Source organism: Vipera berus (genome assembly GCF_964194415.1).
Source record: "Vipera berus genome assembly, chromosome: 5".
Classification (NCBI taxonomy): domain Eukaryota; kingdom Metazoa; phylum Chordata; class Lepidosauria; order Squamata; family Viperidae; genus Vipera; species Vipera berus.
The window spans coordinates 5,436,872-5,461,784 of record NC_138207.1 but is presented as its reverse complement, the minus strand read 5'-3'; the positions used below and the strand labels follow the sequence as shown (position 1 = coordinate 5,461,784).

General features: G+C 47.8%; 2 protein-coding genes across 6 annotated transcripts in view; both read left to right on the top strand.

Moving 5' to 3' along the window:
* The window catches only part of ABCC5 (ATP binding cassette subfamily C member 5), an 82,723-nt gene extending 70,120 nt beyond the window's left edge, over window positions 1–12,603 (top strand). For all 5 annotated transcript variants that reach the window (XM_081329405.1, XM_081329407.1, XM_081329404.1 and 2 more), the window contains 5 exons: window positions 960–1,119; window positions 3,940–4,018; window positions 5,142–5,255; window positions 6,981–7,145; window positions 10,952–12,603. In XM_081329405.1, coding sequence (XP_081185531.1) covers window positions 960–1,119; window positions 3,940–4,018; window positions 5,142–5,255; window positions 6,981–7,145; window positions 10,952–11,053 — 620 coding nt within the window. In that variant the 3' untranslated portion in view covers window positions 11,054–12,603. The remainder of the gene's footprint in view (window positions 1–959; window positions 1,120–3,939; window positions 4,019–5,141; window positions 5,256–6,980; window positions 7,146–10,951) is intronic.
* A 3,934-nt stretch (window positions 12,604–16,537) lies between these two features.
* RNPEPL1 (arginyl aminopeptidase like 1) overlaps window positions 16,538–24,913 on the top strand; it is a 46,679-nt gene continuing 38,303 nt past the window's right edge. The window contains exon 1 of the mRNA XM_081329440.1: window positions 16,538–17,593. Within this exon, the coding sequence (XP_081185566.1) occupies window positions 16,862–17,593 (732 nt within the window). The 5' untranslated portion in view covers window positions 16,538–16,861. The remainder of the gene's footprint in view (window positions 17,594–24,913) is intronic.

Sequence of the window (24,913 nt, the reverse complement as noted above, 5' to 3'; positions counted from 1 at the left end):
TCTTCAAAAGAACTTCGAGGCATTGTTTACCTTAAAGAATCTTTATTTTGAGCAGCATAATATCGGCACTTTATAATCGAAGCCAAAAACTTGAGTTCCCCTCCCCTGAGCACATAGTATTAAAGCACAATTCCCTCCTCCAATTAACAGTCATAAATCACGTTCCCCAATTAGCTTGAAGCACTCTCCAGCCTGCCAATTCCTTATCAGCTCTGGTTACAATAACCTTGTTTCTCACACTAGGTTTGGTATTGTTATGTCTAGCTGGATCCCATTCACATTCCCCCTCCCAGCATCATCTAACTCTTAAAAGCAAAAGGTAGAAGATGGCTACAATTCCTTCTCTTGTCAATGCAAAAACATCCGACGTTAGTTGACAATTGGGTCAGTCATGTGGGTGACCCGGTTTACGACCATCACAACTTTCAATCCTTATGGTTGCAAGTTGAGAGCTACCTGCACCTGCTTCTCTGTTCTGAGTGTGCACTTGGTGACTGTTTTAATAGAAGTGGCGTTGTAGGATAAGGAAGGAGGGTCTGGCCTTCTGTGGCCACATGGTGAGATTACTTCTTAAACTATGCCAGTATGTGTAGAATGGTGCAACACCGGAAGTTTTTAAGAAGAGACTGGAAAGCCATTTGTCTGAAGTGGTATAGGGTTTCCTGCCTGGGCAGAGGGTTGGACTAGATGACCTCCAAGGTCCCTTCCAACATCATCATTATTGTTGTTGTTGTTGTTGTCCCTTCCAACATCATCATTGTTGTTGTTGTTGTTGTTGTTGTTATTATTATTATTATTTCTTCTCCTTACTTCCAGACTGAATCTCTCTTTAACAAGCTTCCACCTTCTTTAAACAAAAAAAACAGCCCCTAAAGAGCTCCCGCGAGAGTACATAGGCCAGACTTGCACGTTCCTCAATATGGCAGCTAACTACGATTTCCCTTGTTTTCTTTCCCCAGGAAAATCCTCTTTAGGAATGGTTCTCTTTCGCCTGGTGGAGCTCTCAGGGGGCTGCATTAAAATTGACGGGGTGAAAATCAGTGACATTGGCTTGGCAGATCTTCGGAGCAAGCTTTCCATAATCCCCCAGGAGCCAGTCCTCTTCAGTGGCACTGTGAGGTTGGTATAACAGCAAAGCAAGTGAGAGAGAGAGAGAGAGAGACAGAGAGAGAGAGAGAGACAGACAGAGGGGGGGAGGGAGAGGAAGAGAGAGAGAGAGGGAGAGAAAGAGGGAGGGAGAGGGGGAGGGAAAAGGAGAGAAAAAGGGAGAGAGGGAGAGGGAAAAGGAAAGACAGGAAGGGAGAGGGAGAAGGAGAGAGGAAGGGAGAGGGCGGAGAGGGAGAAGAAGGGAAGAGAGGAAGGGAGGAGGAGAGAGAAAAAGGGAGAGGGAGAAGGAGAGAGGAAGGGAGAGAAAGGGAGAAGGAGAGAGGAAGGGAGAGGGGGGAGAGAGTAAGGGAGAGGGGGAAGGAGAAGGAGAGAGAAAAAGGGAGGGAGAAGGAGAGGAAGGGAGAGAGGGAAAAGGAGAGACAGGAAGGGAGAGGGGGAAAGAGGGAGAAGGAGAGAGGAAGGGAGAGGGGAGAGGGAGACGAAGGGAAGAGAGGAAGGGAGAAGGAGAGAAGGGAGAGGGAGAAGGAGAGAGAGAGGGAGAGGGAGAAGGAGAGAGAGGAAGGGGGAGAGAGAGAGGGAGAGAGAAGAAGGGAGAGGGAGAAGGAGAGAGAAAAAGGGAGAGGGAGAAGGAGAGAGGAAGGGAGAGGGGGGAGAGGGAGAAGAAGGGAAGAGAGGAAGGGAGAAGGAGAGAAAAGGAGAGGGAGAAGGAGAGGAAGGGAGAGAGGGAGAAAGAGAGAGGAAGGGAGAGGGGGAAAGGGAGAAGGAGAGAGGAAGGGAGAGGGGGGAGAGTAAGGGAGAGGGGGAGGGAGAAGGAGAGACAGGAAGGGAGAGGGGGAAAGGGAGAAGGAGAGAGGAAGGGAGAGGGAGAAGGGAAGAGAGGAAGGGAGGAGAGAAAAAGGGAGAGGGAGAAGGAGAGAGGAAGGGAGAGGGAGAGAGGGAGAAAGAGAGGAAGGGAGAGGGGGGAGAGAGAAAGGGAGAGGGGTAGGGAGAAGGAGAGAGAAAAAGGGAGAGAGGGAGGGAGAGGGGGGAGAGAGAAAGGGAGAGAGGGGGAGGGAAAAGGAAAGAAAAAGGGAGAGGGAGAAGGAGAAGGAGAGAGAAAGGGAGAGGGAGAAGGGAAGAGGGAGAAGGAGAGAAAAAGGGAGAGGGAGAAGGAGAGAGGAAGGTAGAGGGAGAGAGGGAGAAAGAGAGGAAGGGAGAGGGGGGAGAGAGAAAGGGAGAGAGGGGTAGGGAGAAGGAGAGAGAAAAAGGGAGAGGGAGAAGGAGAGAGGAAGGGAGAGGGAGAGAGGGAGAAAGAGAGGAAGGGAGAGGGGGGAGAGAGAAAGGGAGAGAGGGGTAGGGAGAAGGAGAGAGAAAAAGGGAGAGGGAGAAGGAGAGAGGAAGGGAGAGGGAGAGAGGGAGAAGGAGAGACAGAGGAAGGGAGAGGGGGAAAGAGGGAGAAGGGACTGCGTCTGGTTAGTCATAATGCAAACGAGCTTACTGGGAAATATAATTCTGAAACTGGCTTCACAGATTGTGTGCTAAGCCACAATTTTGCTAGACCAGAACGGACAAACTTTATTGCCTGGCCCTTACAGATAGTCCTCAACTTAGAAGGGTTCATTTTGTGACCGTTCAGAATTACAACGGCCCTGAAAAAGAAGTGACTTACCACCTTTTTTTCACACGACCCTTGCAGACTTCCCCAAGGTCACATGATCCAAATCCAGACACTTGGCAACCGGTTCACGTTCACGACGGTTGCGGTGTCCCGGGGTCACGTGATCCCCTTTTGCAACCTTTGCCAGATTCGCTTAACCAACCTGTGACTAATTTTAACAACCGCAACGTTTCACTTAAAACGACTGCGGCAAGAACGGCCGTAAGATGGGGCAAAACTCAACTAACAGAATGTCTCACTCAAACCACGTAAATTCAGAACAAATATGGGACTAAAAAGTTTCAAATAGCATATGAATAATTCTTAACAATTATAGAAGTGTTATTATAATTACTTTAGTTTTGTTATAAGGGAGATAAAGGGTGGAAGGTTTGTTAACGTTGTAATAGATATTTAGCATATGTTTGCATAAGATTGCTATATGTAATACCCTGTATTCTGCTTTGGGAAGTCCGGGGGGGGGAGGGAAGGGGGGAGGGTTGATGGGGAGGGGGGGGTTATTAAAATTTTGTAAAACTTTTCAATAAAAAAACCACGTAAATTTTGGGCTCAATTGTGGTCGTAACTCGAGGACTAGCTGGAGTTCTTGTTTACAAACTGGGGTGGCAGGGTTCATACAACAGGTATTTCTCAGCCTTTAAGGTGTGTGTGTGTGTGTACTTCAATTCCCAGAATTCCCTAGTCCGTGTGTGTGCTCAGTGTGTGCCATTCCAGTCGAAGTGCCTTAATAGTTCAGCTAACCATTCTGCTCCTTCTTCTCCTACTCCTACTTCCCTTTTGCTGACTCCTTACAACAGGGGTCTTCAAACTTGGCCACTTTAAAGACTTGTGGACTTCAACTCCCAGAATTCCTCAGCCAGCTTTGCTGAGAGTTGAAGTCCACAAGTCTTTAAAGTGGCCAAGTTTGAAGACCACTGCCTTACAAGACAGAATTGTCCTTGAAAGAGGGCTTAGTTTCCCGTGGATTATATCTATTTTTCAGTGCTTTTTTTGTAAAAGAAAAAGGTGCCGGAACTCACAGAATGTCATACAACCCACCTTGCCTACCCTATGAGGTTCTATCCAAAAAAAAAGGTACCGGAACTCCGTTCTGAGCGTTCTATGAGAAAAAAAAAGCCCTGTCTATTTTGATGGAAACGAGCAGTGATTTGCTGTTATACTTTTGTCTTCTTCAGATCCAACTTGGATCCTTTCACACAGTACAGCGAGGAGCAGATCTGGGAGGCTTTGGAAAGGACGCACATGAAAGACTGCGTAAGTATAAGAACCGAGAGTTAAATTCCTTTCTGTTCCGCTGCTCCGTTGTGGCTATCACTGCAACTTTTCCACAGAAAACTGCTGGGCTGTTCAGGTAGCCACTTAGCAACTACTTGAAGTTACAACGGAGCTAAAAAAAGAATGGCTCCAAGGTCCCTTTCCAACTTTTTATTGTTGTTGTTGTTGTTTGCTAAGTTTTGGAGACCTTGGTTTAGAGCAGGGGTGGGGAACAATGGCCCCTTCATGACTTGTGGACTTCAGCTCCCAGAATTCCTGAGCCAGCCCCACCTCCGGTTCAGAATCAAGCCTTTGAACCTTCTGGAAGATCATATAGTGGCCGTGACTAGGGGGGCTTTCGCCCAGGTTCGCCTGGTGCGCCAGTTGCGGCCCTATCTGGACCGGGATGCCCTGTGTACGGTCACTCATGCGCTCGTGACCTCTCGCCTGGACTACTGCAATGCTCTCTACATGGGGCTTCCCTTGAAGACCACTCGGAGGCTCCAACTGGTACAGAATGCGGCCGCGAGAGTTGTCTTGGGAGTTTCCCGGTACTCCCATGTTACACCTTTGCTCCGCGAGCTACATTGGTTACCAGTTGTCTTCCGGGTGAGGTTCAAGGTTTTGGTTATGATCTTCAAGTCCTTACATGGCATGGGTCCGGGTTACCTCGAGGACCACCTGCTGCCGGCGTCAACTCCCCTCCACCCTGTGCGTGCCCACAGAGAGGGCCTCCTCAGGGTGCCTCCGGTCAGGGAATGTCGACTGGTGGCCCCCAGGGGGAGGGCCTTCTCTGTGGGTGCTCCGGCATTATGGAACCAACTGCCGGTTGAGCTCCGGATGGCATCGGACCTTTGCTCCTTCCGCCGCGGGCTGAAGACCCACTTATTTGAACTAGCTGGTCTGGCCTGATGGGGAATATTAGGGTTTTTTTTAATGGGTTTTTTACTATTTTATTGTCATTGTATTTTAATTGGGCATTGGTTTAATTTCTTTTTAATTTTTGTACTGTTATTTATATATGCCCTGTTAACCGCCCTGAGTCCTTCGGGAGAAGGGCGGTATAGAAATTGAATAAACCTGAAACCTGAAACCTTCTTCCATTGCTTTGTTTCTCATTTAGATTTCTCAGCTGCCCATGAAACTTGAATCCGAAGTGATGGAAAATGGGGAAAATTTCTCCGTTGGGGAGAGGCAGTTGCTTTGCATCGCCAGAGCCTTGTTGCGCCGTTGCAAGGTGAGTTTGGTGTGTAGGAGGTTTCTGCTATTCGAGAAACCTATTCTGAAATCAAAAGCCGGAAAAATTTAATTTTCCGGAGTTTGTTTCGACTTTGTTCCGAGGACTCAGGTTGATTTCTTCTCCCGATCCGGGAGGAAAAACTGTTTAGCTTTTTGTGAAAGTTGCCTAGCAGAGCTTCAAAGCTTTGTGGGATGTGTGTCCGCATCAGGGGTGGGGAGAAATGTTCTTTAATATAGCTCACTTGCATATTTTTTTTCCTGGCTTTACTCTTTTTAAAATTTCTCTGGGTCCTTGAGGGGCAGAGAGCAATTCTGGAGAAAGAAGATTGCAGCAGAGAGTTGTCTTAAAATGTTTCCCGTTGTCCTGAGTTTTGTTTTCTTAATTTAAATCAGAAGGATTGTATGTATTCAGGGAAAGGGGTAAGGCGCTACAGGATTCATTCCTGGCCTACGATTAATGTTGGTTTGATACAACCATAAATACGGGGAGCCAGTCCAACAGGAGAATGGGAAGAATGTTCCGGGCACTTTTGTAAAAGAAACAAAAGACAGTGAACATTTGCACGAAGCTTTTGCAAAAAGCTCACACGTACATGTGGCACCGACTATTTGACACAGCAGTATAAGCAGCAAAATGTTTTGTGGCACTTTTAAAGCAAATGCATTTGTACAACAGTCCACAGTCCACCGTGCAAGTTTACATTACAGTGAATTTATTCTGCAGAGGCAGTCCTCGAATTACAACAGTACATTTAGTGACTGTTTCAAGTTACAACAGGATTGAAAAAAAGTGGCCCGTGACCAATTTTCGCACTTAACGACTGTTGCAGCACCCCCAGGGTCACATAATCAAAATTCAGAGGCTTGGGAACTGACTCATATTTATGACGGTCGCAGCGTCCCGGGGACACGTGGTCCCCTTTTGCGACCTTCTGACCAGCAAAGTCAATGGGGAAAAACAGATTCACTTCACACCCGTGTTACTAACTTAACAACTGCAGTGATTCACTTAAGGACTGTGGTAAGAAAGGTTGCAAAATGGGGCAAAATTCACTTTTAACAACTGTTTCACTTAGCAGCAGAAATTTTGGGCTCAGTTGGGATCGTAAGTCGAAGACTACCGCTATACAGTCGAGTTATGCTGGCAACGCCATGAACTAAGTCATCACACTTGAAGTCAAATGGAGAAATTAAGACATGCTCTTCTTTCTTGTTTGCAATTAATTGGAAATACACGGAGGGCTCCGCCACCTGGTCCAAATTCTCCAGCACAGCCCCAGTGACGGTTTGAGAAATTGGTTTAATTATTGCAGCCAGGTTTGAAACAAAGATTCCAGGTCTTATTATTATTCCAGGATGACCAAGGTTGAGGCAGGACAACTGAGCTTTCATTAAACCAGGGGTAGGCAACCTCGGCTCTTTTATGACTCATGGACTTCAACTCCCAGAATTCCTGAGACAGCTATGTTGTCTCAGGAATTCTGGGAGTTGAAGTCCATGAGTCATAAAAGAGCCGAGGTTGCCTACCCCTGCATTAGACAAATGAGAGGAGCTGTATTCTATGACACCGCCCCACACACACACACACCCTCAGCTCCTTTGCTTACTTTTAACATTGTAGGTGTTCCATTTTGTGTCATGCTATCTTTTAGTCATAATGGAAGCCCAGGGAAAGGGTTGATTGCTGCGTGTTTAATGAAGCTCATGCGGTGGTGTTCCACAGATCTTAATCCTGGATGAAGCGACGGCTGCTATGGACACCGAGACCGATATACTGATCCAAGAGACGATCAGAGAAGCCTTTGCAGATTGCACCAGGCTGACGATCGCTCATCGCCTGCATACAGTTCTGGGCTCTGACCGGATTATGGTACTGATGCAAGGACAGGTGAGCGAGCTGCCAACTTCTTTTGCTTCTAAAAATTACCATAGAGCCGGGAGCCACTCCAGGAATGGGTGGCAAAACGAGGCAGCCCTCATAAAATTCCAATCCAGAGTCAGCCAAGCAATGAAGCAGTCTTCCTTGTTTGTAATGTAAACAAGGTCTTAGCCAAGAGGTTCCTAAAATGATAACTTTCCTGAGAATTATTTGGTCGCCGTGATAAAAAAAAGACGTTGAGACTCTAGAAAGAGTGCAGAGAAGAGCAACAAAGATGATCAGGGGACTGGAGGCTAAAACATATAAGGAACAGTTGCTGAATTGGGTATGTCTAGTTTAATGAAGAGAAGGACGAAGGGTGATATGACAGCAGTCTTCCAATATCTCAGGGGCTGCCCCAAAGAAGAGGGAGTCAAGCTATTCTCCAAAGCGCCTGAAGGAAGGACAAGAAGCAACGGATGGAAACTAACCAAAGCGAAGCGACCTAGAACTAAGGAGGAATTTCCTGGGAGTGAGGACAATTAATCAGTGGAACAACTTGCCTCCAGAAGTTGTGGGTGCTCCAACAGTGGAAGTATTTAAAAAGAGACTTGACAGCCATTTGACTGAAGGCCTCCAAGGTCCCCTCCAACTCTGTTATAGTGTTATTCAGACAAATCGTATTGTCTTCCTGGGTACGTCCTCACACTTCTCATGGCAACGTTATGGAATTTCCAGGAGGAAATTCCCGAGGAGCTAGAGACAAGATGGACCTGATAGCTTTTTATGTGAGAGAAAGAGGATGAAGACGGCTCCTCCTGAACAGTTCCACAGTGCATGTCTTAGGTGGCTGGTAGTTTGGTTTAGTTTGTCAAGATTCTGTCTCTGTTAAAGTGAGGAATCATAAGGAAATATGCTTGGAAGAATCACTTATCTTTCTTGGCTTTTGAAGCCTGGAAAGGATTAGCCCTTGCTTTCTTTCCAAGATAACAGAATAATTTAATTTAATTTAATTTAATATTTGCATTTGTATACCGCCCTTTCCCTGAGGACTCAGGGCGGTTTACAGGGAATTAAAAATCAAAACATACAAAAGTTAAAACCAATTAAAAAGCATTAAATTCACCCTGTACATTAAAACCCCAGTTAAAATTTTCTCCTCAGCCTGGGCCCGAGAGCTCAAAGAGCCAGGTCTTCAGGCCCCGGCGGAATGATCGGAGGTCGGGAGCAGTCCTCAACTCTACCGGCAGCTGGTTCCAGAGGGCAGGCGCTCCCACTGAGAAGGCCCTATCCCTGGGTGTCACCCGCCGGCAATCTCTCACCGGCGGAACCCTGAGCAGACCCTCCCTGTGAGAGCGCACTGGGCGAAGGGCGTTTGATGCCGGCAGCAGGTGTTCCCTCAAATAACCCGGACCCAGGCCATGTAGGGCTTTATAGGTGATAACCAGCAGAGAATAAATAAGAGAATAAAGGAGTTGGAAGGGACCTTGGAGGTCTTCTAGTCCAACTCCCTGCTCAGGCAGGAAACCCCATACCAGTGGTCCCCAATCTTTGCAGCTTGGCAGCCTGGCAGGGGAGAGGAGAACTGGGCCTTGCAAGTGGTGTGTTGGCGCATGCACAGACGCAGAGCTCGACTTCTGCGTGTCAGAATCCATTTATATCACATTTCATAAATGTATAGGTAGAACAATGTGCTTATTCTGGGGATCCTGCCATCTCTCCGAAAAGGGGGGGGGGGAGAGGATAGACTTTAGGCATCTTCAAACAACAGGGAACATTTGAACTGGGGGAGGGAGGGGGAGTGACAGATCTGGATTGCATCTTCATTTACAACAAAAGGAAGCAATAACCATAAAACCAAGGAGAGTTCCCTTTCCCATGGAAGGGCCTGACATCTGACCAAATGGATGAGGGGAGGGGCTGAAATGGGAATTTATTTTTATTTATTTTATTTTTATTCCCATTTATATCCTGCCCTTCTCCGAAGACTCAGGGCGGCTTACAAGCTTAGCAGTAGCCTTCATTCTATGTATATGCCTGCTTGTTAGGGCTTTCACACACCCCCCAAGCGGCATTATTACAAAGTCAGCTTAATTGCCCCCAACAATCTGGGTCCTCGTTTTACCTACCTGGGAAGGATGGAAGGCTGAGTCAACCTTGAGCCTGGTGGGATGCGAACCTGCACTAATTGCAGGCAGCTGGTGTTACTTAAGGAGGCATCAGCCCACTGCTCCACCAAGGCTCTTTGTCTGAAATTGTAGAGTTTCCTGCCTGATCAGGGGGTCGGACTAGATCAGGGGTAGGCAACCTTGGCTGTTTTATGACTCGTGGACTTCCAACTTCCCAGAATTCCTGAGTGAAGTCCACGAGTCATCAAAGTTGCCAACTTTGTTAGATTCCGTCTTGTATTGCCACAATCGATTCCATCCTAGTAAACATTTTCCTTTCGGACTAAACTTGCATCCAAGAGTTCTTATTTCCTAAGATGTGGATTGAGGTGGGTCCTGACACTGCGAGTGACAGGCTAGCGCCTGAGTGCATTCGTGCACGGCCTGAGTTGGGGACCCCTGCCTTATACATTTCAGACAAAGGGCTGTCCAGTCTCTTCTTAAAAACTTCCAGCGTTGGAGCACTCAGAGCTTCTGGAGGCAGGTTGTTCCACTGATTAATTTTTCTCACTGTCAGGAAGTTTCTCCTTAGTTCTAGGTTGCTTCTCTCCTTGATGAGTGTCCATCCGTTGCTTCCTTGTCCTGCCTTCAGGGGCTTTGGAGAATAGCTTGACTCCCTCTTCTTTGGGGCAGCCCCTGAGATATTGGAAGATGCCTATTGCGTCACCCCTAAAGGAACTCTGATAACTTTATGTAAAACAAAGGAATAGGTTATCTTTGGGTCGGTCCCCTTTTCAACAGTGATGCTACAGGTCGTCCTTGACTTAACAACAGTGGCACCGGAAAATGCCAGTTTTCACACTTAACGACCGTCGCAGCCTCCCCAGGGTCACGTGATCAAAATTCAGACGCTTGGCAACTGACTCGTATTTATGACAGGTCGCAGTGTCCCGGGGCTCACGCCATCCCCTTTGGCGACCTTCCGACAAGCCAAGTCAGCGGGGGAAGCCAGATTCACAGCTGTGGCAAGGAAGGTCGCAAAATGGGGGCACAAGCTCACTTAACCAACGTCTCGCTGATCCACACAAATGTTTGGGCTCCGTCGCGGCCGTACGTCGAGGACTGCCTGCATTTATTTATTTATTTTATTACATTTATATACCGCCCTTTCCCGAGGGATTCAGGGCGGTTTACAGGGTAATTAAAAACCAAAAATGCAAAAGTTAAAAGCCAAATTTAAAAAAGATTAAATTTATCCCTGTATAAATAAAACCCCAATTAAAATAAATTAGTCCTCAGCTTGGGCCAGAGAGCTCGAAGAGCCAGGTCTTCAGGTCCCGGCGGAACGAACGGAGGTCGGGGGCAGTCCTTAGCTCCACTGGCAGCTGGTTCCAGAGGGCAGGCGCCCCCACAGAGAAGGCCCTACCCCTGGGTGTCACCCGCCGGCAATCTCTTACCGGCGGCACCCTGAGAAGACCCTCCCTGTGGGAGCGCACTGGACGAAGGGAGCTTGATGCCGGCAGCAGGTGTTCCCTCAGATATCCCGGACCCAAGCCATGTAGGGCTTTATAGGTCATCACCAGCACCTTGAATTTCACCCGGAGGGCAACCGGAAGCCAATGCAGCTCGCGGAGTAGAGGTGTTACGTGGGAGTATCGGGAGACCCCTGCATTTACCCCTGCAGTGCATTGTACGTCATGCGCTTTTCTCTCTTCCGTTTCGTTTCAGGTGATGGAATTTGACACTCCGTCGGCTCTTCTGTCCAACGAAAATTCCCGCTTCTATGCCATGTTTGCTGCTGTGGAAAACAAGGTTGCAGTCAAGGGCTAAAAATTTCAGGGCAAAAGTCACTTTAATACGGAGCGTAATCTCTTCTCTGCCTGTGGCAGGGATGTTCCTCCATTTTCATGTCTTTTCGAGCAGGTTGTCTTTTCACTTTTTAATATTTTATTATTATTTTTTTTTTTTAGGATCGTGGGTCAGGATCGAGGTTTTTTTGGTTTTTGTTTTAAATAGTACTGTAAGGAGGATTCTTCATGATTTTTATTATGGTATTTATTTCGTATTCTTCTTACTAATTTTTTTTTTTTTTGCTATTAAATGCACTCTACAAAGATGGCTCAGGGAGCCAAATTATTATAAATGTATCCAGAGGCCTATATTGAAGCTTTATACATGTAGCTATATCTATACAGAATTTCTGTACATAGCCTATATTTACAGTGGAAATGTAAGCTGTTTATTTTATATTAAAATGAGCGCTGTGGTTAATACCAGTGCATATTCTTTTCTATCCTTTTATTTTAAATTTTTCTTTTCTTCTTCTTTTTTTGTACCTTTTTAGTGGGGTTGGGAATCTGGCTTGGGCCAGGCTGCACTGGAGTCTCCCGGGTGCAGTGAAAGTTTTGTGTACCTCCCTCTCCCCTTTTGGCACGTGGGCCCTGACAAGGGCAATCAAGGTCCTTGACAATTGTCCGATACAAGCCATGGGTTTCGCATGGTACTGTGCCCTGGAGGGGTTTACTGTACCCCTCCCCCACTCCCCACGGTGATTTCGCCACCACAAAGCTCAGGTACCTTTGAACCCAGTGCATTCACCTGGGTGCACACAGTGACAAGTCGGTTGTTTGGCTGATGCTTCATCCAACGCAGTCAAGCCGCTTCCATTTTGCTGTGCAAAAACACCTCTCTGCATCGTACGCCAGGCGGGTCTCCAAACTTTAAAACTTGTGGACTTCCAACTCCCAGCATTGGGAATTGAACTCCATAAATTTTTTGCAGATTTCCCTCCTCCCCCCCCCCTTCCCCTGGTATATAGCATTATTCCCAAGCTGGAGCAAGCAAATCTTTTTTTTTTAGACTGGACCCTTCTACTTCCGACAGCGTTTCTCTGCACGAGTTGCAGACTTTTGAGATAATTGGCGTTTGTTTTGGAAAGTTCTCCAGATGCTTTTGATATTTTTAAAATGGTTATTCATTCACCTGACTCTGTATGTGGACAAAATTTTGCTCTTGCCTCCACGTTAATGGAATTATTTACATCCTCAACATCTTGCAGCTTTCAGCAAGCACCTGACCGGGTTTGGACACTGGTGTAGGGAATTTTATTTTCTAATTGTAAAGAGACCTACCTCAGGTTGCTGGTCCTGTGTTGTACGTTACCATGGTTACTGTACACCATCTGTATTGTATGGGACCAGTAGCCCAGTCGGGCATGGTCAGTCTCGTAATAGCTGTTTCGATCGGTCGGCACTGCATGTTTGTTGATTTGTTTGTTTTTGTCCAGGCGGACCTTTTATAGCCTTAGCATGTTTGCAAATTGTCTTTGTCGAGACGGACATCTGCAAAAGTGAATAAAAATTATTTTGGTTTTTTGTAAAGATGTGTGTGCGCTTTCATTATGGAGCAGTGTTGAGTTTTCTTCCATGAAGCAGCTGGGATGAGCTGTGTGCCGTTGCTTTTTAATCAGCCCTAATTTAGGAATCAGGACTGACTCCAGTCCAGCTTATATAGTAGCTTGTGTTTTGTTTTATTTAGCATGCTGTCTTGCAGTTTTCTAAAGGAAGTTTCATGTTTATTTGCTTTGCGTGAAAATTGAACCTGGCCTTCACGATACATTCAATAATCCACAGGGTTGGTTTTTTAAAAAAAATTATTCTTTGATTGTTTTTTTAAAAAGAGTGATTTTTTAAAAAAAGAACATTATAGTTCTTACATGTTTACATTATTAAAAAGAAAAAAAAACAGATTTAGTAAATCTGTGGTTAAATGACCCATGGTTTAACATGGATGTCTACCAACTCTTAGTTTTTTCCATTGTTCAAGTAGAATCTTGCTTACACATAAATTAAACCCATCCTTCTGTATCCTGCAGTTTGGGAAGTTATTCTTTCCTGCAATACCCATCTAGACATTTGAAGAACGTCATTGTATGCCCGTTTGATCCTCTCTCAGGTTGCCTCTCTCCCTCTCCCTCCTTCTTTCTTCCTTCTTCTTATTTTTTAACCTTTCTCCAAACCTGTGCTAGTTTTGTTCTAAAAATCAGGAGGAGCACCTTTGCTGACTAGCAGTCATGCAACTGTGAGAGGGACCTTGGAGTTCCGGTGGACGATCGCCTGACTATGAGCCAGTCCTGTGCAGCAGCAACCAAAGAAGCTAACACAATCCTGGGTTGCATAGACAGAGGCGTAGAATCAAGATCACGCGAAGTGTTAGCACCGCTTTACAAAGCCCTAGCAAGACCACACCTCGAACACTGCCGCCAATTCTGGACACCGTATCACAAAAAAGATGTTGAGAAGACTGGGAAAAATTCAGAGAACAGCAACTAAGATGATCCAAGACCTGGAGACCAAAACGTACGAAGAAGAGCTGCGGAACTTGGGTTTGACTAGTCTAAAGAAAAGAAGAAATAGGGGAGACATGATAGCAGTGTTCCAGCATCTGAGGGGCTGCCCCAAAGAAGAGGGAGTACCAGAGGGAAGGACGAGAAACAATGGTTGGAAACTGACTAAAGAGCGAAGCAATCTGGAATTGAGGAGAAACTTCCTGACAGTGAGGATAATCAACAAGTGGAACAGCTTGCCACCAGAAACCGTGGGTGCTCCATCACTGGAGGTTTTTAAGAAGAGACTGGACAATCATTTGACTGAGATGAAGTATGACCTCCTGCTTAAGCAGGGGGCTGGACTAGAAGACCTCCAAGGTCCCTTACAGCTTCTATTCTGTTCTGTTCTGTTCTAATTCCAAAACCCACAAAAGTTCATGCTTTTGAACCAAATTGGTTACAGGTGTAGTCCTCAGCTCCTGACCGTTAACTGAGCCCAAAATTTCTGTTGCTAAGCAAGACAGCGGTTAAATGAGTTTTGCCCCATCTTGTGAACTTTCTTGGTAGTTGGTAAAGTGAATCAATGCAAGGCTGTCAAGTCAATCTGGCTTTCCCCCATTCACTTTGCTTGTCAAAAGGACGCAAAAAAACGATCACATAACCACATGACCATCGTAAATGAATCAGACGCCAAGGGTCTGAATGCTGATCACGTGACCACAGGGATGCTGCAACAATTGTACGTGTGAAAAGCGATTGCGAGTCACTCTTCAGTGCCGTTGTCACTTTGAGTGCTCATGAAATAAATGGTTCTATATTGTGGACTGCATGTATTCTACCACAGGGGTCCCCAACCTTGGCAACTTTTAAGACTTGTTGACTTCAAAGATAACTGCAAGTCCTGACGAAGAATTAAAAGAATAGTAACATTTTAAAAAAATTACGTATGTTGAATTCAGTACTCAATGGATTATAGTTGCCGAGTTTGAAGACCCCTGGAGTATAGGAATCACATATAGGAATCACAGGATTTCTAACGAATTTATTTGCAAATTATGGTGGAAAATAAATATTTGGTCCATAACAAAAGTTCACCTCAATACTTTGTTATATACCCTTTGTTGGCAATGACAGAGGTCAAACATTTTCTGTAAGTCTTCACAAGGTTTGCACACACTGTTGCTGGTATTTTGGCCCATTCCTCCATGCAGATCTCCTCTAGAGCAGTGATGATCCTTCCGAGGTAGGTAAAATGAGGACCCAGATTGTTGGGGGCAATTAAGCTGACTTTGTAATAATGCCACTTGGGGGGGGGCGAAAGCCCTAATAAGCAGGCATATTCATAGAATGAAGGCTACTGCTAAGCTTGTAAGCCGCCCTGAGTCTTCGGAGAAGGGCGGGATATAAATGGAATTAAATAAAAAAAAATGTTTTGGGGCTGTCGCTGGGCAACATGGACTTTCAACTCCCTCCAAAGGTTATCTATGGGGTTGAGATCTGGAGATTGGCTAGGCCACTCCAGGACCTTGAAATGCTTCTTACGAAGCCACTCCTTCGTTGCCCTGGCAGTGTGTTTGGGATCATTGTCATGCTGAAAGACCCAGCCACGTTTCATCTTCAATGCCCTTGCTGATGGAAGGAGGTTTTCACTCAAAATCTCACAAAATGGCTCAGCTTGGAAACCTCTCCCTTTCCCCTCAGCATGGCTGGCTCAGGAATTCTGGGAGTTGAAGTCTGCGAGTCATAAAAGAGCCAAGGTTGCCTACCCCTGCACTAGCTAAATAAACATCTCATCCTCTGCCATCCCCTTCTCCTTTTGCCTTCAGGCTGCCCCAACATCAGGGTCTTTTCCAATATTTCAGCTTCAGCTTCCAGATCTGTCCTTCCAAGGAACAGTCAGATCACATGACCCTGGGACACTGCAACGGTCACAAACGTGAGTCAGTTGCCAAACGTCTGAATTTTGATGACCTGACCATGGGGATGCTGCAAGGGGTCGTATGCGGGGAAAAAGTCGTAAGTCCCTTTTTTTCAGTGCTGTTGTAAGTTCCAAGGTCAGTAAACGAACTATTGAAATTTGAGGACTAGCGACTTCAATGCTCGGGGAATTCTGAGAGTTGAAGCGCTCGCATTTTAAAACAGTTTGAGAAACACAGCTGTGGGAGCCACCCCTTCACGGTCCTTCTTAACAACACTGCAAGTTTTTTTAAGGAGTGACTGTACAATCATTTGCCTGAGACAGTACAGGCAAGTCCTCCACTTACGACCCCATCTGAGCCCCAAATTTATGTTGCCAAGTGAGAAATTCGTTAAGTGACTTTTGCCCCATTTTACGATTTTTCCTGCCACATTTTGTTAAATGAGTCACTGCCTTTGTCGCGTAACACGGTTGATAAGTGAATCTGGCTTCCCCATTGATTTTGTTTGTCAGAAGGTCGCAAAAGGGGATCTCGTGACCCTGCAACCATCATAAAAGCGAGTCACTTGTCAAGCATCCGCACGTAAATCACTGTCCGTGGGGATGCTGCAACGGTCATAAGTGTGGAAAAACGGCTATGTCACTTTCTTTCAGTGCCCTTGTAACTTCACATGGTCACTAAGCTAACTGTTGTAAGTTGAGAAATACCTGCACCGGGTCTCCTGCCTCAGCAATCTCGGCTCTTTTATGACTTGTGGACTTCAACTCCCAGAATTCCTCAGCCAGCATGCCTGGCTAAAGAATTCTGGGAGTTGAAGTCCAGGAGTCATAAAAGAGCCGCGGACTAGAAGATCTCCAAGGTCCTTTCCCGCTCCTTCTGGCAAAGCAGGAGATAGATCCCTGCTCAAAGAAACTCCCCTTCCCTCCCTGCTCACCTTCTGCGGACCACGCGATCCCTCTCCCCCCTCCCCCCCCTCGAGATCCCTTGGCCAGATCGAAGGAGGGGATCGCGCCTGCCGCCCGGCGTCATGCCCTCCCGAACGCCGGGCCTCCTTCCCCGCGTCTCTCCCGTCCCAAGGCTGAACTCCTCCGGCCACGGGGTCGATAAATCCCCAGGCCCGGCCCAGCCAGAGGTCCCCGTCCAACGGCCGGCCAGGCAGGGCGCGCGTCCAAAGGCCGCTCCGGCCGCCTCGCGCCGCTCTCGGGCGCCGCCCAGCGCTACCGCCGCCTCCGCCGCCGCCGCCAGCCGCACGCAGCGCGCCCCGCTCGGGGCAGGCCGGCTGGGCCTCGCCTCTTCCTGGCGCCGCCGAGCGGCTTCACCGGCGGCCTGGGTGAGTCGTCGGCCGCCGCCGGGCCTCCCTCGCCCGCCGCCCATGGATTTCACCTAGGCCCCATGGCGGCCCCCGAGACGCCCCCGGACGTGGCCTCGGCCTCCAGCGCCTCGCTCTTCCGCCTCCGCCACCTCCGCCTCGGGCTGGACCTGCGGCCCGAGGCCCGCGCCCTGGCCGGCTGCCTGGTGCTGGAGCTGTGCGCCCGGCCGGCGCCCGACGCCGGGCCCGAGCAGGAGGCGGCCGAAGGGGGCGACCGCCGGGCCCGCCGCCCCTCTCGCGTCCTGGTGTTGGACGCGCACCCGGCCCTGCGGGTGGCCTCGGTGGCTTTCCGGGCCTGCCCGGCCGGCGAGACGCCCTGCCGCTTCGTCTTCTCCAGCGCCGGGGGAGAGGGCGAGCCGGCCCGGGGCAACCCTCCGCCGGCCCGCCCGTCCTCGGCCCCCGCCGGCCACCCGCACCCGCACTGCCCGCTCAGCAGCTCCAGCGCGCTCTCGGCCCTCGGCGGGCAAGCGCCGCCGGAGGGGGACCGGCCGGGCCCCGGCGCCTCCCCGGACGCCTCGGCCGAGCTGCCCCCGGTTTGGGGCGAGCCTCCCTGGGCCTGCACCCCGCTGGAGAGCGCCGAGGCTGCCTCGCCACCGCCGCTGCCCGCCTTCCCCCGCGCCCCCTGCCCGCTCTTCTTCCGCCTGGATCCCTTCAGCGACTACGGCTCGGCGCTCAGCATCTCCCTGCCGGCCTCGCTGGAGCCGCAGCAGCCCTTCCAGGTCATCGTCCGCTACACGGCCGTAGATGCCCCCGCGGTAAGTGGGGGAGCCCCCCGGGGGTCTCTTTTCAGCCGCTTAAAGCAGGGGTCTTCAAACTTGGCCCTTTTATGACTTGTGGACTTCAACTCCCAGAATTCCTCAGCCAGCAAAGCTGGCTGAGGAATTCTGGGAGTTGAAGTCCACAAGTCATAAAAGGGCCAAGTTTGAAGACCCCTGGCTTAAAGGGAGGGCCGAGCGGGGCCGGTTCGGGGGGGGGGTGTCGCCAAGACCCTTTGAAAGCAGGGGGTCTTCAAACTCGGCCCTTTTATGACTCATGGACTTCAACTCCCAGAATTCTTCAGCCAGCATGCCTAGCTGAGGAATTCTGGGAGTTGAAGTCCATGAGTCATAAACGGGCCGAGTTTGAAGACCCCTAAGGGACGCGGTGGCTCAGTGGGTTAGGACGCTGAGCTTGTCGATCAGATGGTCGGCAGTTTGGCGGGTCGAATCCCGAGTGCCGCGTAACAGACTGAGCGCCTGTTACTCGTCCCAGCTTCTGCCAACCTAGCAGTTCGAAAGCACGTAAAAAATGCAAGTAGAAAAATAGGGGCCACTACGGTGGGAAGGTAACGGCGTTCCGTGCGCCTCTGGCGTCTAGTCATGCCGGCCACGTGACCACGGAGACGTCCTCGGACAAACGCTGGCTCTTCGGCTTTGAAACGGAGATGAGCACCGGCCCCTAGAGTTGGAAACGACTAGCACGCATGTGCGGGGGAACCTTTACCTTTACCTTTTTGAAGACCCCTGCTTTGAAGGGGTCTGCAAGGATGGAAGGGAACATGATAGCGTCTTCCAATATCTGAGGGGAGATCAGGGAGGTCATCCAGTCCAACCCAATGAGGACCCAGATTGTTGGGGGCAATTAAGCTGACTTTGTGATAATGCCGCTTGGGTGGTGGTGGTGAAAGCCCTAATAAGCAGGCATATACATAGAATGAAGGCTATTGCTAAGCACATTGGATTTGTGCTTTAAATTGTACAGTAAGCCGCCCTGAGTCTTCGGAGAAGGGCGGGATATAAATGGGATTTTTAAAAAAACAACAACCCTTGCTTAGGGTGGGCCCGACTTCTCTTTGAAAAAGGAAGGAACTCCTTGCTTCATGTGGCAGGCTGTTCCACAGGCTCCTTCTGTCGATTCCCTCTATTTCTTCTCCCGCGTTTCCTCTTCTCGCCTCCTTTCCCTCCTGTGGCCTTATAATGCCACGCTTGGAATAATTGCATCCAGTTTTTTTTTAAAATCCCATTTATATCCCGCCCTTCTCCAAAGACTCAAGGCGGCTTACAATTTAAAGCACAAATCAATGTGCTTAGCAATAGCCTTGCTTCTATGTATATGCCTGCTTATTAGGGCTTTCACGCCCCCCCCCCCCCAGCGGCATTATTACAAAGTCAGCTTATTGCCCCCAACAATCTGTTTTGGGTCACCACAGTAAAAATAATAATAAGAAAAAGATGTTGAGATTCTAGAAACAGTGCAACAAAGATGATTAATGCAGCTAGAGGCTAAAACGTGAAGGACCGTTACAAGAATTGGGAACGTCTAATCTAACGAAGAGAAGGATTAGGGGTGACATAATAGCAGGATTTGAGGGGCTGCCACAAAAAAAGGGGGGGGTTGTCAAGCTATTCTCGAAAGCACCTGAAGGCAGGACAAGAAGCAATGGATGGCAACTAATCAAGGAGAGAACTAACCTAGAACCAAGGATAAATTTCATGACAGTTAGAACAATTAATCAATGGAACATTTTTCCCTTAAGACACAGGTCGGCAACCTGCGGCTCCGGAGCCGCAAGCGGCTCTTTGAGCCGTCTCTTGCGGCTCCCAGCCGCCCGGTGCGCGCGCACCTCTCCGAACGACCGGAGTTGCGCGCGCACCTCCCCAAACCTTTGGGGAGGTGCGCGCGTACCTCCGCGCGAAGGGGCAGCAGTGCCGCTCTTTCAGGAAGCTGCCGCGGCCCGTCTCTGAAGCTGCCGAAAGCGGCAGCTTAGCAGACGGGCCGCGGCAGCTTCCTGAAAGAGCGGCGCCCCTGCCCATTCCGAGAGGTGCGCGCGCACCTCTCCGAACGACCGGAGTTGCGCGCGCACCTCCCCAAACCTTTGGGGAGGTGCGCGCGTACCTCCGCGCGAAGGGGCAGCGGTGCCGCTCTTTGAGGAAGCTGCCGCTTTCGGCAGCTTCCTCAAAGAGCGGCGCCGCTGCCCCTTCGCACGGAGGTACGCGCGCACCTCCCCAAAGGTTTGGGGAGGTGCGCGCGCAACTCCGGTCGTTCGGAGAGGTGCGCGCGCACCTCTCAGAATGGGCAGGGGCGCCGCTCTTTGAGGAAGCTGCCACGGCCCGTCTGCAAAGCTGCCGAAAGCGGCAGCTTTGCAGACGGGCCGTCGCCGTCGGGCAACCGGGAACCGGTTCCATCTCATTTTTTAAAAAATGGCAGCCGCGTGCGTCCGCGCATGCGCAAAAAACCTTTTTGCGCATGCGCGTGCATGGAAACACGCACGCGGCTCCCTCTTTTTTTAATTTGTGATGGAACCGGTTCCCAGTGGCTCTTTTTCTTTTTTAGGTTGCCGACCCCTGCCTTAAGAAGTTGTGGGTGCTCCATCACTGGCGGGCTTTAAGAAGAGATTAGAGAGCCATTTGTATGGAATGGTACAGGGTCTCCAGTTTGAGCAAGGGGTTGGACTAGAAGGCCTCCGGGGTCCCTTCCAACTCTGTTATTCTATTATAAATCTCTCCGTTTTCATATCTATTGCAGTAAACACGAATAGACGCAAGCCACGCCAACCAATGCTTTTAGGGGGTCCTCCATCATTTTTAAAAAGTTAAAACAGCTCCAATGACCAAAAGGTTTGCAGTTCTCACTCATCTTGCGCAACTACTTCTATGGAGGAATACTCGATCCTAGACCTTCCCTGCAAGCCCTCTTTGGTGTTCTCCAGAAAAGGATCCCCATGATTTAGGAGCACAAGCTCTACCCATTGCGAAAAGCCACCTAAGCCCCAAGGATAGAATCTGGGCCAGTCTACTGGTTAGCCAACATTAACAGATGTCCCTTTAAGAGGCTACCAGCTTGGTTAATGAGCAGCCTAAGGAAGATTCCTGCAGGAAATAATTACATGATTAATTAACTCCTTTTTTTAGGACCCTGTAATCCAGGCATGTCAAATTGCCGGCCCGTGGACTGGATGCAACATACTGAAACCGCGCCCACCCCATTGCAGGCAATGGGGAAAAAGTCGCTAGACGTCGCGCGACATCACGTGACGTCACACATTTGACGTGCCTGCTGTAATCCCTTAGTTTGGGGTAGAGTCGGGGCAACTGGATGGAGCTGAGCATTTATTGGCCAGACGCCCGTCCTGACACCTATGCAGAGTTCCCAGCAGATATTTTCTCTTTGCGCCCAGAGAGAAAAATATCTGCCTCTACCTGGGATTAATCTCTCAACCTTCCGAGTGTGTGTCAAGTGTCTTACATCACTAAGCCACATGCCACTCTAATTAAATGATTAAAAAGTTTTTAAAAAAATTAAATTAAAGTTAAACAAAACCCTCAAAGGGCAGATTCAATGGAACACTCTTTTTTCTGCCGTCAGTTTTCGGTGTTTCTCTGGTTTCTAAATAAAAATGATCTCTCTCTCTCTCTCTCACACACACACACATACACGAAAGGTCTGGGAACGCTAATACAAGCTGGGAGACCCCCCCCCAAAGTTGTGAACGAAAAATCTTTTCTTCCCTGCAAGTAAATCACACCGTCTTTAAAAATAGCGGGAGACAGAAAGATAAAAAGCAGGACAGTAAGATAGTAGTGAGGCCTAGCAAATTCTTTACAATAGTTAAAAATCTGGGGCAAATATTTTATTTTATTTATGTATTTGTTTGTTTAACTTGAAAGGGCTTTGGGGGCAGGTGGTTAGAAAGATGCAGAGAGGACTATGGGGATTGGGGATCAGGTTTTTAGGATTTATTTGGAATAATCAGCCAGTTGAGAGGTTACGTCCTTGATTAATCATTTTTGATGGCACATACACTTTCCCAAGCAGTGAAGCTTTTGATCTGCTACAAAAATACATTGTCTCCCTAAAATTGGTCTCTCTCTCTGTCTAAAGATCGGAAGGTAGCCAATATAATGTCTTAACGTGGGTTTCAATAGGAACAGTAAAATTACAGACTTAACGGTTACAGGTCTAAATTGGGTAGAAGCATTTATAAATATAACGAGAGAAATTCAGCCAAAGAAGGTTTAATATATATTCTGCAAATCCACAAGCCTCCCTGGGCTAATTAATCTCTCTCTCTCTCTCTCTCTCTCTCTCTCTCTCTCTCTCTTTTAACTTCTCAGAGGATGACAGCAAAATTTACTTGGATTTTCCAAAAAATGTTCTTTATGAATTCTCTCACCCGCAGCAAACTTGTTTACTAAGGGAGAAAAGGGCAAACTTCCTTTGTGTAAAGGTCAGAAAACAAGACAATAGGAGAAAAAATAATAATTTGGCCCACACCCAGGATGTCAAAACGAAATTGCAATTTAAATCGGGCAGAATGGAAGATTGGGCCTAGAGAGGAATAAGATATACGGTTGGACCTCGGTTTATGATCACAGTTGAGCCCAAAATTTCTGTAGCTAATAAATGAGACATTTATTAAATGAGTTTTGGCCCATTTTGGACCATATTTGTTACCTGAATCAGTGCAGTTAATTTAGTAACACAGTTGTTAGAAGGTCGCAAAAGGGGATCCCCTGACCCCGAGGCATGGCAACCGTCATAAATACGAGCCGGTTGCCAAATGTCTGAATTTTGATCACGTGACCCTGGAGAGGCTGCAATAGTCGTAAGGGTGAAAAACGGTCGTAAGCCTCTCTCTTCCAGTGCCATTATAACTTCGAATGGTCACTAATGAATAGTAAGTTGAGAAGTTCTCCCTGCATTTCAGCAGGGAGAAATGTATTTAGGGAAGAACAAAAAATTCTTCTCTACATTCTGCTATCCTTTTTTTCCCCCCAGAGAATTTCGTTATAGTTTAATTCTGATTTAGTCAGCAATGTCTGGACTGGCCTTCACCTCAATTTCCCATTTTTCCAGATGGTTTTATGGACAAACATATTTATGTTTCTTCAGAGAAATTCTTTTGGTGTTGGCTGAGCCTCTGATTCTTGGAACAACAGATGGAACAATTGACGAATGTTATTGGGAGAAAGCTTTTCCATTATTACATTTTTTCCATCCTTCAGGGAGTGAATACAGGTAGTACTGAGTCCAAAATTCCTGTTACTATGCCGGAGAGTTGTTAAGTGGGTTCTGCCCCATTTTGCAACCTTCCTTGCCATGGTCATTAAGTGAATCACTTCAGTTGTCCAGTTAGCTTCCACTGAGCCCTGACAGCCCCAAAGAAGCGCTGATCCTGGCGCTTCTGCTGAGCCCTGACAGCCCTGCATCTCCAGCCGTCTCTCACTCAGGCTTGTGTGGTGCTGCCACTGGTTCAGCTCATTCCCCTGCCCTGCTACCACTTTTCCTGAATGGTCGCGTACCACCTGCCAGGTGCCAATGTACCACAGGTGGTACCCGTACCACTGGTTTGAAAAGCCCTGCCCTAGTCCAACCCCCTGCTCAGGCAGGAAACTCTATACCATTTCAGACAAATGCCTGTCCATTCTCTTCTTAAAAACCTGCAGTGTTGGAGCATTCACAACTTCTAGTGGCAAGTTGTTCCACTGGTTAATTGTTCTCACTGTCAGCAAGTTTCTCCTTAGTTCCAGGTTGCTTCTCTTCTTGATTAGTTTCCATTCGTTGCTTCTTGTCTTGCCTTCAGGGGCTTCAGGTGTTGATATATAATACAACTGGGGGAAAAAGAATATCCGTTATTTCAGTGAAGTATAGGTGTTCCTGAAGATCAGGGCAGTATATAATTTGAATTAATAACACTAATAATAATTTAATAAATAAGCGTGCTCAAATTCAGATGCTTTTACACAGAGGAATGGCTGGCTGTGAGATGGTCATTTTCCATTTGAGATGAACTGTTATTTGTCTTTCACCGTTAAGTCCTTCTCTATTAGGTGATGGCATTTTATCCATCGTGCCTGAAGTAGTTTATGTAGATGCATTAAAAATAGAATTTCATGGAACAACTTGCCACCATTTTAAAATATGCCAGCCTTGGCCGGCTTTTCTATTCTCTCTGCCTAGGAGATCAAAAGGGCTGCCCCGGGATGGCATATTTTAAGGTGGCGCCATATTGTTACATGAAATTCTATTTTTAATGCATCTATATCAGTGTTTCTCTACCTTATCCGCTTTCAGATGGGTGGGCTTCAATTCCCAGAATTCCTCAGCCAGCCACTGCCCTATATTATCTACCTCAGGCAGGACTGACACTTTATCAATACATAGGATACGTTTGGAGGTTAGTTTTAGAGAGGGTCTTTAAAACGAAGCAAGGGGGTGAACTTGCATCCTATTGCTGTTTGATCTAGTTGATCTAATAAAGTCCCTTATCTGTTAAAGAAGAAAGCGCTTGTTAGGAAAAGCAAGAGTGACTTTAGCACAGGGCTCTTCAAACTTGGCCCTTTTATGACTTGTGGACTTCAACTCCCAGAGTTGAAGAAATTGAGAATTGAAGTCCACAAGTCATAAAAGGGCCAAGTTTGAAGAGCCCTGCTTTAGGAGGTAGTTACATTGTAAATGTAAAAAAATAAAATAAAAATCTTATACGAAAAATACCCTATACAGGTAGTCATCGATTTACAGTCATTCATTTAGTGACTCTTCGAAGCTACAACAGCACTGAAAAAAGTGAACTTAACGACCATTGCAGCATCCCCTTGGTCACGTGATCAAAATTCAGAGGCTTGGCAACTGGCACGCACTTACGACAGTTGCAATGTCTCGGGGTGCACGTGATCCCCCCTTTGCAACCTTCTGGCAAGCAAAGTCAACGGGGAAGCCAGATTCACTTAACAAGTGTGTTGCTAACTTAACATGTGCAGTGATAAGAAAGGTCATAAGATGGAGAAAAACTCACTTCATAACTATCTTGTTTAGCCACAGAAATGTTGGGCTCAATTGTGGTAATAATAACAATAACAACAACAACAATAATAATGTAAAGTTGGAAGGGACCTTGGAGGTCATCTAGTCCAACCCCTCGCTCAGGCAGGAAACCCTATACCATTTCAGACAAATGGCTGTCCAGTCTCTTCTTAAAAACTTCCAGTGTTGGATCACCCACGATTTCTGGTGGCAAGTTATTCCATTGGTTAATTATTCTAACAGTCAGGAAATTTCTCTTTAGTTCCAGGTTGCTTCCCTCCTTGATTAGCTTC